The 12,762-nt window shown below is 38.7% G+C and overlaps 1 protein-coding gene across 1 annotated transcript; it reads right to left on the bottom strand.

Annotated features, from left to right (window-relative positions):
• Window positions 1-8,319: 8,319 nt before the first annotated feature.
• Window positions 8,320-9,996, bottom strand: LOC135588998 (alpha carbonic anhydrase 7-like). Its single transcript, XM_065081323.1, has 7 exons — window positions 9,794-9,996; window positions 9,495-9,712; window positions 9,298-9,404; window positions 9,119-9,224; window positions 8,842-9,000; window positions 8,704-8,757; window positions 8,320-8,605 (listed from the first exon to the last, which is right to left on the bottom strand). The coding sequence occupies exons 1-7, from the start codon at window positions 9,891-9,893 to the stop codon at window positions 8,519-8,521; spliced, it is 831 nt and encodes a 276-aa protein (XP_064937395.1). The 5' UTR covers window positions 9,894-9,996; the 3' UTR covers window positions 8,320-8,518.
• Window positions 9,997-12,762: the final 2,766 nt, after the last annotated feature.

The following is a 12,762-nucleotide window of genomic DNA, read 5'->3' as shown; positions in this document are numbered from 1 at the left end:
GCTCTTCGCCTACATGCTTCAAGCTTCTCCTTAGGCAAAGACTTTGTCAACATATCTGAACCATTATCATTGGTATGCACCTTTTCCAACTGTAATTCTTTCGTTTCAAACACATCACGAATCCAGTGATATCTCACATCAATATGCTTGGATCTAGAATAGTATGTTGAATTCTTGGAGAGGTGAATAGCGCTCTGACTGTCACAGTAAACATTATATCCTTCCTGTTTCAAGCCCAATTCCTGTAGAAACTTTTTCATCCATAAAGCTTCCTTGCAGGCTTCAGTAACTGCTATGTATTCTACTTCTGTGGTTGATAGAGCAACACACTTCTGTAACTTAGATTGCCAAGAGACTGCTCCTCTTGCAAATGTCATCAAGAATCCCGAAGTGGACTTCCTGGAATCAGTATCACCTACCATGTTTGCATTTGTGTACCCTTCTAACACAGGTTCATCACTGCCAAAACATAAACATAACCTGGAAGTACCTCTTAGATATCTTAATATCCATTTCACTGCTGCCCAATGTTCCCTTCCAGGATTTGAGAGAAATTGGCTAACAACTCCAACTGCATGAGCTATATCTGGCCTAGTACAAACCATAGCATACATCAAACTGCCTACTGCAGATGAGTAAGGCATTCTGGATATTTCTTCTTTTTCTTTCTCACTTATAGGACATTGTTTTGAACTCAGCTTGAAATGACCTACAAGTGGAGAACAAACTGCTTTGGCTTTACTCATGTTGAATCTTTCAAGAACCTTTTCAATGTAAGTCTCCTGAGATAGCCAAATCTTCCTTTTCTTCCTATCACGAAGAATCTTCATGCTAAGTATTTGTCTCACCGATCCTAAGTCTTTCATGGCAAAAGACTTACTTAGCTCTCTTTTAAGCTTTTCAATTTTTCCAACATCATGGCCAACAATCAACATATCATCAACATATAGCAGTAAAATAATAAAATCATCATCTGAAAATTTCTTTATAAACACACAATGATCAGATGTGGTTCTATCATACCCTTGGCTCATCATAAAGGAATCAAACTTCTTGTACCACTGTCTAGGTGCCTGTTTGAGTCCATATAAGCTTTTCGTAAGCTTACATACCAGATTTTCTTTTCCCTTGACTTTGAAACCTTCTGGTTGCTCCATGTAAATTTCTTCTTCTAAGTCACCATGAAGAAATGCTGTTTTTACATCAAGTTGCTCAACTTCTAAATTCAAGCGGGCAGCCAAACCAAGAACAACTCGGATAGAGGACATTTTGACAACCGGAGAAAATATTTCTTCAAAGTCAATACCTTTCTTCTCACTGAATCCTTTCACAACTAGTCGTGCCTTGTATCTTTGTTGTGAGCTATTATTTTCAGTCTTCAATTTATAAACCCACTTATTATTGAGAGCTTTCTTCTCTTTCGGCAGCTTTACCAAGTCATAGGTGTGGTTCTCAAGCAGGGATCTCATCTCTTCTTGCATGGCTTTAACCCACTCACTCTTATTCTCATGTAGAATAGCTTCTTGGTAAGTTTCTGGCTCTCCCCCGTCAGTAAGCATAACATACTCATGTGGAGGATATCTAGTAGAGGGTTGTCGCTCTCTAGTGGATCTTCTCAATGGAATCTCAACTGGTGGTGGAGGTAGCTGTTCAGTTGGTTCAGCATCATCAACTGTAGATGTATCATCACTGGTATTCTCACCACAATCTTCTTGTTCATCTCCCCCATGATCATCATGAACTACAGGTGAAGGAACTGGACCTATACTCCAAGGAATATAAACAGAGGTTTCTGGCTTCTCAACATTATCACCATCATTAAACAATTGGTCTTCAAGAAACACATCTCTGCTTCTAATAATCTTCTTGTTCACTGGATCCCATAATCTGTACCCAAACTCTTCATGACCATATCCCAAGAAGATACATGTTTTTGCCTTATTATCAAGCTTGGACCTCTCATCTTTGGGAATATGAACAAATGCTTTACACCCAAAGACTCTCAAATGATTATAAGATATATCTTTTCCTCTCCATACTCTCTCTGGAACATCACCTTGCAGAGGAACTGATGGAGAAAGATTTATCAGGTCAACTGTAGTTCTCATAGCCTCCCCCCAAAATGACTTCGGTAACTTGGCGTGGGAAAGCATACACCTAATCCTTTCTTCAATGGTTCTGTTCATCCTTTCTGCCACACCGTTCTGCTGAGGAGTTTTAGGAACTGTTTTCTCAAGCCTAATACCATGGAACCTGCAATAATTCTCAAAAGGACCCCTGTACTCGCCACCATTATCTGATCGAACACACTTTAGCTTTCTGTCAGTTTCTCTTTCAACATTGACATGAAACTCCTTGAAAGCATCGAGTACCTGGTCTTTAGATTTCAAAGCAAAAGCCGAAACTTTTCTAGAATGGTCATCAATAAAAGTAACAAAATAAAGAGCACCTCCAAGAGTTCTAGTTTGCATAGTACAAACATCGGTATGAACTAAATCAATAACATCAGATCTTCTAGATGATGGATATGTCTGAAATGTAACTCTATGTGTTTTTCCAGCTAAGCAATGATCACAAGATTTAAGAGATGTACCTTGCAACTCTGGTAAGAACTGCTTTCTAGCAAGAGTTTGAAGTCCCTTCTCGCTGATATATCCAAGCCTCTTATGCCAAAGATCTATACTTTCACCTTTTCGAATTGCATTAATCTCTCCTTTGTGTAGCTTAGCTTCCATGACATAAAAAGAGTTAATCTTCTTTCCTTTTGCCACAATTAGAGAACCTTTAGTGAGTTTCCATTTACTTTCACCAAAATAATGTGCAAAGCCCTCATCATCTAGTCTACCTGTAGATATCAAGTTAAGATGAATATCTGGAACATGTCTTACATCTTTGAGTATCAATTTGCTCCCAATACTGGTCTCCAAGCAAATATCTCCAATACCCACAATCTTAGATGTACCATTGTTTCCCATTCTGACATTACCAAAATCACCAGCACTGTAAGATCTAAAGAAATCACCATGAGAAGTAACATGAAATGAAGCACCAGAGTCAATTACCCAATTACTGTCCTGAGCTACAAGGCTAACACACCCTTCATCACAGACAATAGTGATATTACCTTCAGCAGCAACTGTATTGGTCTATTTCTCATTTTTCTTCATTTCATTCTATTCTTGCTTCCAAAACCTACACTCTTTCTTCATGTGACCTGGTCTATTACAGTGAAAACATTTGATATCTCTTCTAGACTTGGATCTTCCTTTATAACCATATGGATTTCTGCTATGACTTCTTCCACGTCTTTCTTGTTTTTCAGTAACAAATGCACCAGAAGAAGATTCACCATGTTCTTTCCTTCTTACATCTTCATTTAGCAAACTGTCTTTAACCATATCTATGGTTAGAGTCCCCTCTGGCGTGGAGTTACAAATAGTCACCACATACGTTTCCCAACTTTCTGGTAAAGAGCTGAGAAGTAATAATTCCTGCATCTCATCATCTATATTCATTTTCATAGCAACCAACTTGTTTGCAAGACTCTGAAATAGGCTTATGTGCTCAACAATGTTACCACCACTATCTTTATACTTCAAATTCACAAGCCTTCTGAGGAGAGAAATTCTATTTCCCACTGTCTTTTTCGCAAAGAGATTTTCTAACCTTTGCCAAACAACATCAGCTCTGATTTCATCTGAAATATGCTTATGCAAGTTTATATCCATCCATCTTCTAATATAGGCAATAGCTTTTCTATGTTGAACTTCCTATTCTTCATCGTCCATAGTAGAAGGTTTATCTTTAACCTTTATAGGCTTATATAAATCTTTGCAATAGAGCAAATCTTCCATCAGACGCCTCCAAGTGGAATAATTTGATGAGTTCAATTTAATCATACCATCTGACTCCATTTCAATCACACAAGAAAACTAGCACCAAACAACCTGATGCTCTGATACCACTTGTTGGGAAGAAACCTGTTAATGCAGAATAATTCTTTTCTCTCTTTGTGTATCAAAATAGGTTCCTAATCAAAATACCAACTTGATATCAAAATGCTAAATCAATCAACACAGCATAAACAACAGAGCAATAAATCAATCACACAGTGAGACCAAATCTTTTTAACGTGGAAAACCCAATGTGGGAAAAACCACGGGACCGCAGTCCACCTCAAACTTCCACTATCAATAATAATGATAACAGGTTTACAGTAGGTCTTCTCTAGAATAACTAGAGGATCAAAATAACATCAAGATCATAGATCTTGGCTCAAGGATAGCATATCTTCATCACGTATAATGGATCTCCTTAAAAGAGAATTCTGGGTCTCACAGAGTAGATATTGCAGGAAAGTACTTTAGAGAGGGTAAACTGTAGATCAACACCGTTAGGATTGTAGAGTTTGCTGCAAGGATTCTCCACTAAAATTTGGGCCGAAACTGACAACGTTTGGCCACCGATCGTCAAGCAAAAAACTCAGAAACCTAATCTTTCTCTCTCTATTTCTCTCTCCTCTTTTCTCTGCACGCTCACTGTGCATGCTGCACGCTCACTGTGCACACTGCCCTCTCTCTCTTGATTTCTTTGATTTGGGCTGATGGCCCAAATTTGTCCAAGCCCACATATGGGCTGGACCCAACAATTCTCCCCCTCCAGCTCATATGGTGGGCTGTACCAAGCCCGCTCTTCACCTACATGCTTCAAGCTTCTCTTTAGGCAAAGACTTTGTCAACATATCTGAACCATTATCATTGGTATGCACCTTTTCCAACTGTAATTCTTTCGTCTCAAGCACATCACGAATCCAGTGATATCTCACATCAATATGCTTGGATCTAGAATGGTATGTTGAATTCTTGGAGAGGTGAATAGCGCTCTGACTGTCACAGTAAACAATATATCCTTCCTGTTTCAAGCCCAATTCCTGTAGAAACTTTTTCATCCATAAAGCTTTCTTGCAGGCTTCAGTAACTACTATGTATTCTGCTTCTGTGGTTGATAGAGCAACACACTTCTGTAACTTAGACTGCCAAGAGACTGCTCCTCCTGCAAATGTCATCAAGAATCCCGAAGTGGACTTCCTAGAATCAGTATCACCTGCCATGTTTGCATCTGTGTACCCTTCTAACACAGGTTCATCACTGCCAAAATATAAACACAACCTGGAAGTACCTCTTAGATATCTTAATATCCATTTCACTGCTGCCCAATGTTCCCTTCCAGGATTTGAGAGAAATCGGCTAACAACTCCAACTGCATGAGCTATATCTGGCCTAGTACAAACCATAGCATATATCAAACTGCCTACTGCAGATGAGTAAGGCACTCTGGATATTTCTTCTTTTTCTTTCTCACTTGTAGGACATTGTTTTGAACTCAGCTTGAAATGACCTGCAAGTGGAGAACAAACTGCTTTGGCTTTACTCATGTTGAATCTTTCAAGAACCTTTTCAATGTAAGTCTCCTGAGATAGTCAAATCTTCCTTTTCTTCCTATTACGAAGAATCTTCATGCCAAGTATTTGTCTCACCGATCCTAAGTCGGCAAAAGACTTACTTAGCTCTCTTTTAAGCTTTTCAATTTTTCCAACATCATGGCCAACAATCAACATATCATCAACATATAGCAGTAAAATAATAAAATCATCATCTGAAAATTTCTTTATAAACACACAATGATCAGATGTGGTTCTATCATACCCTTGGCTCATCATAAAGGAATCAAACTTCTTGTACCACTGTCTAGGTGCCTATTTGAGTCCATATAAGCTTTTCCTAAGCTTACATACCGGATTTTCTTTTCCCTTGACTTTGAAACCTTCTGGTTGCTCCATGTAAATTTCTTCTTCTAAGTCACCATGAAGAAATGCTATTTTTACATCAAGTTGCTCAACTTCTAAATTCAAGCGGGCAGCCAAACCAAGAACAACTCGGATAGAGGACATTTTCACAACCGGAGAAAATATTTCTTCAAAGTCAATACCTTTCTTCTGACTGAATCCTTTCACAACTAGTCATGCCTTGTATCTTTGTTGTGAGCTATTATTTTCAGTCTTCAATTTATAAACCCACTTATTCTTGAGAGCTTTCTTATCTTTCGGTAGCTTTACCAAGTCATAGGTGTGGTTCTCAAGCAGGGATCTCATCTCTTCTTGCATGACTTTAACCCACTCACTCTTATTCTCATGTAGAATAGCTTCTTGGTAAGTTTCTGGTTCTCCCCCGTCAGTAAGCATAACATACTCATGTGGAGGATATCTAGTAGAGGGTTGTCGCTCTCTAGTGGATCTTCTCAATGGAATCTCAACTAGTGGTGGAGGTAGCTGTTCAGTTGGTTCAGCATCATCAACTGTAGGTGTATCATCACTGGTATTCTCACCACAATCTTCTTGTTCATCTCCCCCATGATCATCATGAACTACAGGTGAAGGAACTGGACCCATACTCCAAGGAATATAAACAGAGGTTTCTGGCTTCTCAACATTATCACCATCATCAAACAATTGGTCTTCAAGAAACACAACATCTCTGCTTCTAATAATCTTCTTGTTCACTGGATCCCATAATCTGTATACAAACTCTTCATGACCATATCCCAAGAAGATACATGCTTTTGCCTTATTATCAAGCTTGGACTTCTTATCTTTGGGAATATGAACAAATGCTTTACACCCAAAGACTCTCAAATGATTATAAGATATATCTTTTCCTCTCCATACTCTCTCTGGAACATCATCTTGCAGAGGAACTGATGGAGCACCACGTAGGATGGATCTTGGCTCAAGGATAGCATATCTTCATCACGTAGGATGGATGTCCTCAAAAGAGAATTCTGGGTCTCACAGAGTAGATATCGCAGGAAAGTACCTTAAAGAGGGTAAACTGTAGATCAACACCATTAGGATTGTAGAGTTTGCTGCAAGGATTCTCCACATAAAATTTGGGCCGAAACTGATAACGTTTGACCACCGATCGTCAAACAAAAAACTCAGAAACCTAATCTTTCTTTTTCTATTTTTCTCTCATCTTTTCTCTGCACGCTGCACGCTGCACGCTGCAGACTGCACGCTCACTGTGCACGCTGCACGCTCTCTCTTGATTTCTTTGATTTGGGTTGATGGCCCAAATTTATCCGAGCCCACATATGGCCCGGACCCAACAATGATGACCTTTTAACAAGTTAAACCTGAATAAGCATCTGGATTTCACAATCATTGCTTTTCCATGAGAAACTTAAATATTCAAATTAATGCCTATATATCTACATGCTGGTCAAATGCAGAACATTTTCTACAATCCAAAATTCTCCTTCATCAAAATTTACATATTGATGCTAGCTATCTAGTTCTCTTGTTTTTCATAAATAGGTTTCTTTAGTTTTCCTAAACTTGATGCAGCTTTCACATAGTTAGCTTGGTGACTTTCAACCCCTCTAGAGATATATCCATATATATGCCCAAGAATTAAATTAAAACCAATATGATGATTTTGATTTGACATGCTAATGATATAATATGTTAAAGAAGATAACAAGATTTTGCAATAAGAGACTGACCACTGGAAGTACTGTGTATGAAACTACTTGTATCATTCAGAGTAATACTGCATTACAAAATACCAAGCTCTCCAATTTACATCAATCTTACTCAGAAATAGTTTATATTTTGCATCTACTAACACTCTCAAATTACATATTTATTGAAATATAAAAAATAACAGACATTCATCAACATGCTATAATAGTACTACAATCAGTGTCCACACAAATACATCATTACCGGACCAATGGATGATGGTCCGGTAATGATGTATTTACTTATTTGTTTTTGCTAATTCCTTGTTGTTCTGCTAATCATGTATTTACTTTATATTCTTCATGAGAAGTTGTCAGATAAAACATGCTCGGTCCTACTCATTTTTCTCTGCCAATGAAGACAGACAAATTATGGTCTTGTCCATAAACAAGATTGATTCAAATATTTGTAGATGCCATGAACATGATACCAATTATTGATGGAGGGATATGACTTCGTTGATCACGTCCCACTAGTCTGATCTGGTTTCCTCCTCAAGTTTCGTATTCTATCTCTCACCTCCATCAAAATTACACACAAGTCTGTGGCTACAAAATACTTGGTCGGAGGAGGTAAAAGCCTGCAGCCTCGGGTCCCAAGAAAAAGTTCTTTCTAGTACAGCTCTCGTGATCCAAAGATCTGATTTCTAGTGACGCTCAGTGTGTTTCCCATAAGAAACACATCTCTCTTGGCTGTATTTGATCTTTAATTTCCCAAAGAAAAAAAACAAGCTTATTAGGTAATCAAACGTGATGTACCATTTATTTCCAGACAACGGACGTTGGCATATTACATAGTAGGTGTGACGAACTATTTTTTACTGGTAGATAGATGGCTTCTACCCCAGCAATATACATAGCAGAAGTAGCAACCCCATTTCATCATCCTTTTCAGGCATGGAAGTGTGCGTCGTCGGCGGTGCTCATCCACAGTTTCGCTTTAAGAGCTGGCATGGTCTTCGTGCGGCGGCTCGTACTTGTACACGTTGCGTCCTTTGATGGGCTGAACTGGTCTTGCGTTGTCCTTCTGCGAGAACGAGGGTTGAAGGAAGACGATGGTTAGGCAATGCAAGAAACAAAACGCTTCATCTGATGCATGGGAAAAAGATCAAACACCACACGTACATCATGCACGGGAATCCTCAGCGACGCCAGTTGACTCTCCGTTACTCTCTTCACCTAAACAACACCATACGATTCGGAGAATGATCATTCGACTTCCATGAGGAGATGGTAAAGGAGTGGCGGTAGGCACACGCGTACCTCTTTCATCACCGTCCATGTAACCGGCTCACCGCAAGGTGGGGTTGTCAAAGAGCCACTGTACCTGAAGTATGGTTCTCTCGCACCTATAAGAGGTGGGCGGATAGTCCCCACATACACGTTGTCCTGACTCTGGAGAGCTATTAGGCCCTCCGACAACTGTGCCAAAAGAGACCGAAAGGAGAAAGAGGGGAAAGAGTTAGTCCAGCAGCTGACGAGAGAGACATAATAATCCTTCCACCTGCATGTCAAGCAATTATTGGAGGGGAATGCGAACCTGGTTCAAGAGGGGATCAGTAAAGTGACCAAACTCGTACAACATGCCAATGACTGCTATTTCTCCCTCCCGAGTAGTGTGCACCATGTGCAACTCCAAGGGATACCTGTCGACAAAACTAGGAGTTGAGCTTGCCGATCGCTGGATCTACAAGTAGCAATAAACTTTGTAGTTCGAACCTTTTGCCATAGAGTTCATGCTCGGACGGTGAGTGCCAGTGGCACTGCCGGAGATGGAATGTCTTCTCGCCGATCACAAGATCTCCTGGCGACCACGTCCAATTCACCTGACACGCATGCAACATCACAGAGAACGTAGGATTCAGTACTGTTAAAGCCAAGACATGAGGGCATTCCGGACTCTGTTTCTCGATTACCAGGATCTCATGCCCCTTGTTCTGCAAGAAAGCAGGTCTGGTGCCGTAATTTGTTCTCAAGCTCCCCAGTGATGGGTTGACGATGATATTGCTTGGTTTAATCGAAATGGGTGATTGTTGTTCTCCAGTTTTGCACGTCTCCCATTCTTCATGAAGGTCTCCCCAGTGTTGAGGTCCGAGCTCGCTACATGGATCGTAGCTGTACTCCCAATCAGCTCCTACCAGTAAAACGAGATGACTCAATCAAAGAGGCCTAAATTTACATGAGACCTAAAGCACGGTCTTAGAAGGCCACTCACCAACACCACTTGCTTCCGTTGCCATGACATGTGATTGGAGGACGACGAGGAGGGCTAGTGAAGCACTCAGCCATTGGAATGGAATTCTAGAGTTCCTCATGCTCGGAGATACAGGAGGAATCGGTGCAGGTTATGTGATCGCAGTGCGCTTCTTCTTATATAGAGATCGAGTGTGCATGAACAGATGCTGAAACCCGGTGGAAACATGGAAACGTTTACGAAGACAATGGATTAGCCCTCACCATGTTGTCGCCAGTTTAGTAGTACTTCGTCCTTTGATGAAGACTTTGTCTTTTCTTCCACCGCTCACGTTTTTCAGATGACAACGTCCTTACCCTATTAAATGTCAATATGCCTTCTCCACAAGATTGATAACGAAGAGGTTTAGTAACACTTGACAACCTAATGATATCTCACTATTATTCTCTTGACAGATGCATCCACGGACGTAACAAAGAGAACCTTGACAGACGAGTCGTCTCGATCGCTAGCTTTGTCGCATGCATGGAAGAAAACTGGGGGGGCGGCTAACGTGAAAAACATGATGAATCAATCTGACAAGATTGGGATAAGCTTTATCCTACGTTTTACAGCTTGCAAATGTGGCTATGGATATTAAATGTTGCTGACACAAGTCTGTACTGTGGCTATTGGTAATGGTTGGACCAGCATCTTTCTTATGGAAAGCACGCAGCAAATGCTACTAATAAGCCAAATAAGTACCCATGTGATTGTCTACCACAAAGTTTCGTGAGAGTTGCAATCTTGCTTCAACTTTATTTTCCCTTTTTTTTTTTGACGAATGATGAGGATGTTAGTCCTGCCACATTAAGGTAATATATTAAAATATTTACAAGTTAATATCTAAGATATTGTTTGGATGGTGATGTATCAGATATAAAAAAATTAAATTCTCATCTAATAATTTATACTAATCTGTAGAATATTATGTAGATACGGCACCTGTCAGTTAATATCCTGCTGTAACAGAGTCAGATGATATAAATCTGAATGTGCTATTATTGATCCGAGAAAACTCATAGTGAAGAAGACGATGTGGTGTTATGTTGATATCTACTCGTTGGAGACTATTCGACATCAAAAACTCAAGTCTGCCACAAAATGTGCATTTTTGTTGCTATGTCATGATAAGAAAGATAGAACAATATAGTCACCGTTTGAATCATGCTTTTTTGCCTCTCATAAACTCCGGACACAAGCTTTTGCTTTTTGTCGACCAAAGTTTACTGTCACTAAAGGCTGCTTGCTAGCTATAGCTATCCGCAACACAAAGTAAATGGAAGACAACGGCGTGCAACTTCTACATGAGTACTAGATAGATTGGGAGATCAAAGACATGTAATACGAATTAATAGGAAAAAAGGAGCTTTGTAGGAACTTCATTTTCTATCTGCAACACCGAGTAGGTTGTAGCTCAGACATAATCATTTATTCTTCGGCTATGTGAATAGTTACTGCGGGCCAAGGTCAATCGACTTATTTAGTGGCCAACTAAACTTTTGTGCTATCATGATAATTATGTCAGCATGATGGTGAAGATAGAGGCAAGGTTCATTTCAAATTTGCCTTCACACGATTGAGGATCACTGTGACTATATATATACATATACTTTATATAAATATTTTCTTAAGAAATATTTATATTTTAGATTTTTCTCAATCGGAACCTCCCTTTTGTTTTTTGTTTTCAAACAGTATCTTTAATTTAAAAAATGAATTATTCCTTTTTTTTTTCCTGTTATAATGTTTTAGCATATTGTAGTATTTTTGACTTGTTATAGTATTTTGGCCACCATAATAATAACTATGTAGACATAGTTAAATTGATGGTGCCTTTCGATGATGCCCATATGTCTTATGAAACATTGGTTGCATAAGATAATTATCACACTAATTATATACGTCACATACACCAATGAGACAGGGGAGGATAATAATCATGTCGCAGATGGACAAAATTGATTGCAATTGATACAACATGAATTTAACTATGTCTAACTTTTTATGTTTCTAAAAAAATTAAGATATATGTTTCTCTCAAATTTCTTTTGGACAAATATTATTGTCTAATTCTCTACTGATAAAATAATATCTATTTCTACAACTCTACTATCAGCATGATTTGCCAGTGTGCTCCATTAGTTTAGAGATGACCAAGAAAAATGACCCACCACAAGTATACTTATCTTGTAATCCAAATAGGAAAGCTTCGTTGGAAAAGAACAAAGACAATTAGCATGAACTTAGTCAATCTAAAATGATAATGATCAAAGGCTCCATTGTTCTATATACCATGAAAAAAATATCACGTTAAGTTCCTAACTAATAAAATGAACATAATTGTCCAATTATTACATTGTTGTTGTTCATTGCTTTGAATTAATGAAGCATCAAAGTAGTAAGCATAACCAAGCATAAGTATATACATCATTATAATGATTAGGTTGGCTAAACTGGTGGCTGTCCAAAGATAAGGTCGCATTGCTCGTGCAAGAGTCTGCAATGAACCCCTCTAAAGACTTCAAGTCATGACTAACTTATAATGGTTTTTTAGCATACATTATGGACCATGCTTGGACTTGTTTTTGATGAATTAAATGATTTGTAAATCTAATTAATGGACAATCATAATATTTGCTTCGGTATTTGGCATAGAAAAACATCAAAACCATAAACCATAGAAGAACTATGGAGGAATCATTTGAAAGTAAACTACCTTGTTTCTTAGGCCTTGATTAAGTTCATTATTTTATGTACTTGTTATGTGTTTTGCAAATGTTCCATGTTCTCATGCTCAACCTTTATTTGTATATCATGTTCGTGGCATATGATTTATCTTTATGCTCATACAAAACTCTCATGGTTCATAATAGCCATCAAACATCCATCATCATGAGTCTATCCCTTAGGTTATTTTGGTAAATATAGACAGGGAGAGAGAGAGAGAG

This window comes from Musa acuminata, chromosome BXJ1-8 (assembly GCF_036884655.1).
Source record: "Musa acuminata AAA Group cultivar baxijiao chromosome BXJ1-8, Cavendish_Baxijiao_AAA, whole genome shotgun sequence".
Classification (NCBI taxonomy): Eukaryota; Viridiplantae; Streptophyta; class Magnoliopsida; order Zingiberales; family Musaceae; genus Musa; species Musa acuminata.
The sequence above is the reverse complement of the archived record's forward strand: the minus strand, read 5'-3'. Positions and strand labels throughout refer to the sequence as shown.

What these genes read in the sequence shown, in the direction of transcription:
- LOC135588998 (XM_065081323.1), bottom strand. Translation starts at nt 9,893, where the DNA reads ATGAGGAACTCTAGAATTCCATTCCAATGGCTGAGTGCTTCACTAGCC. An exon ending in AACGGAAGCAAGTGGTGTTG is followed by an intron (nt 9,713 to 9,793) that starts GTGAGTGGCCTT and finishes TTTTACTGGTAG; the next exon opens with GAGCTGATTGGGAGTACAGC. An exon ending in ACAAGGGGCATGAGATCCTG is followed by an intron (nt 9,405 to 9,494) that starts GTAATCGAGAAA and finishes CATGCGTGTCAG; the next exon opens with GTGAATTGGACGTGGTCGCC.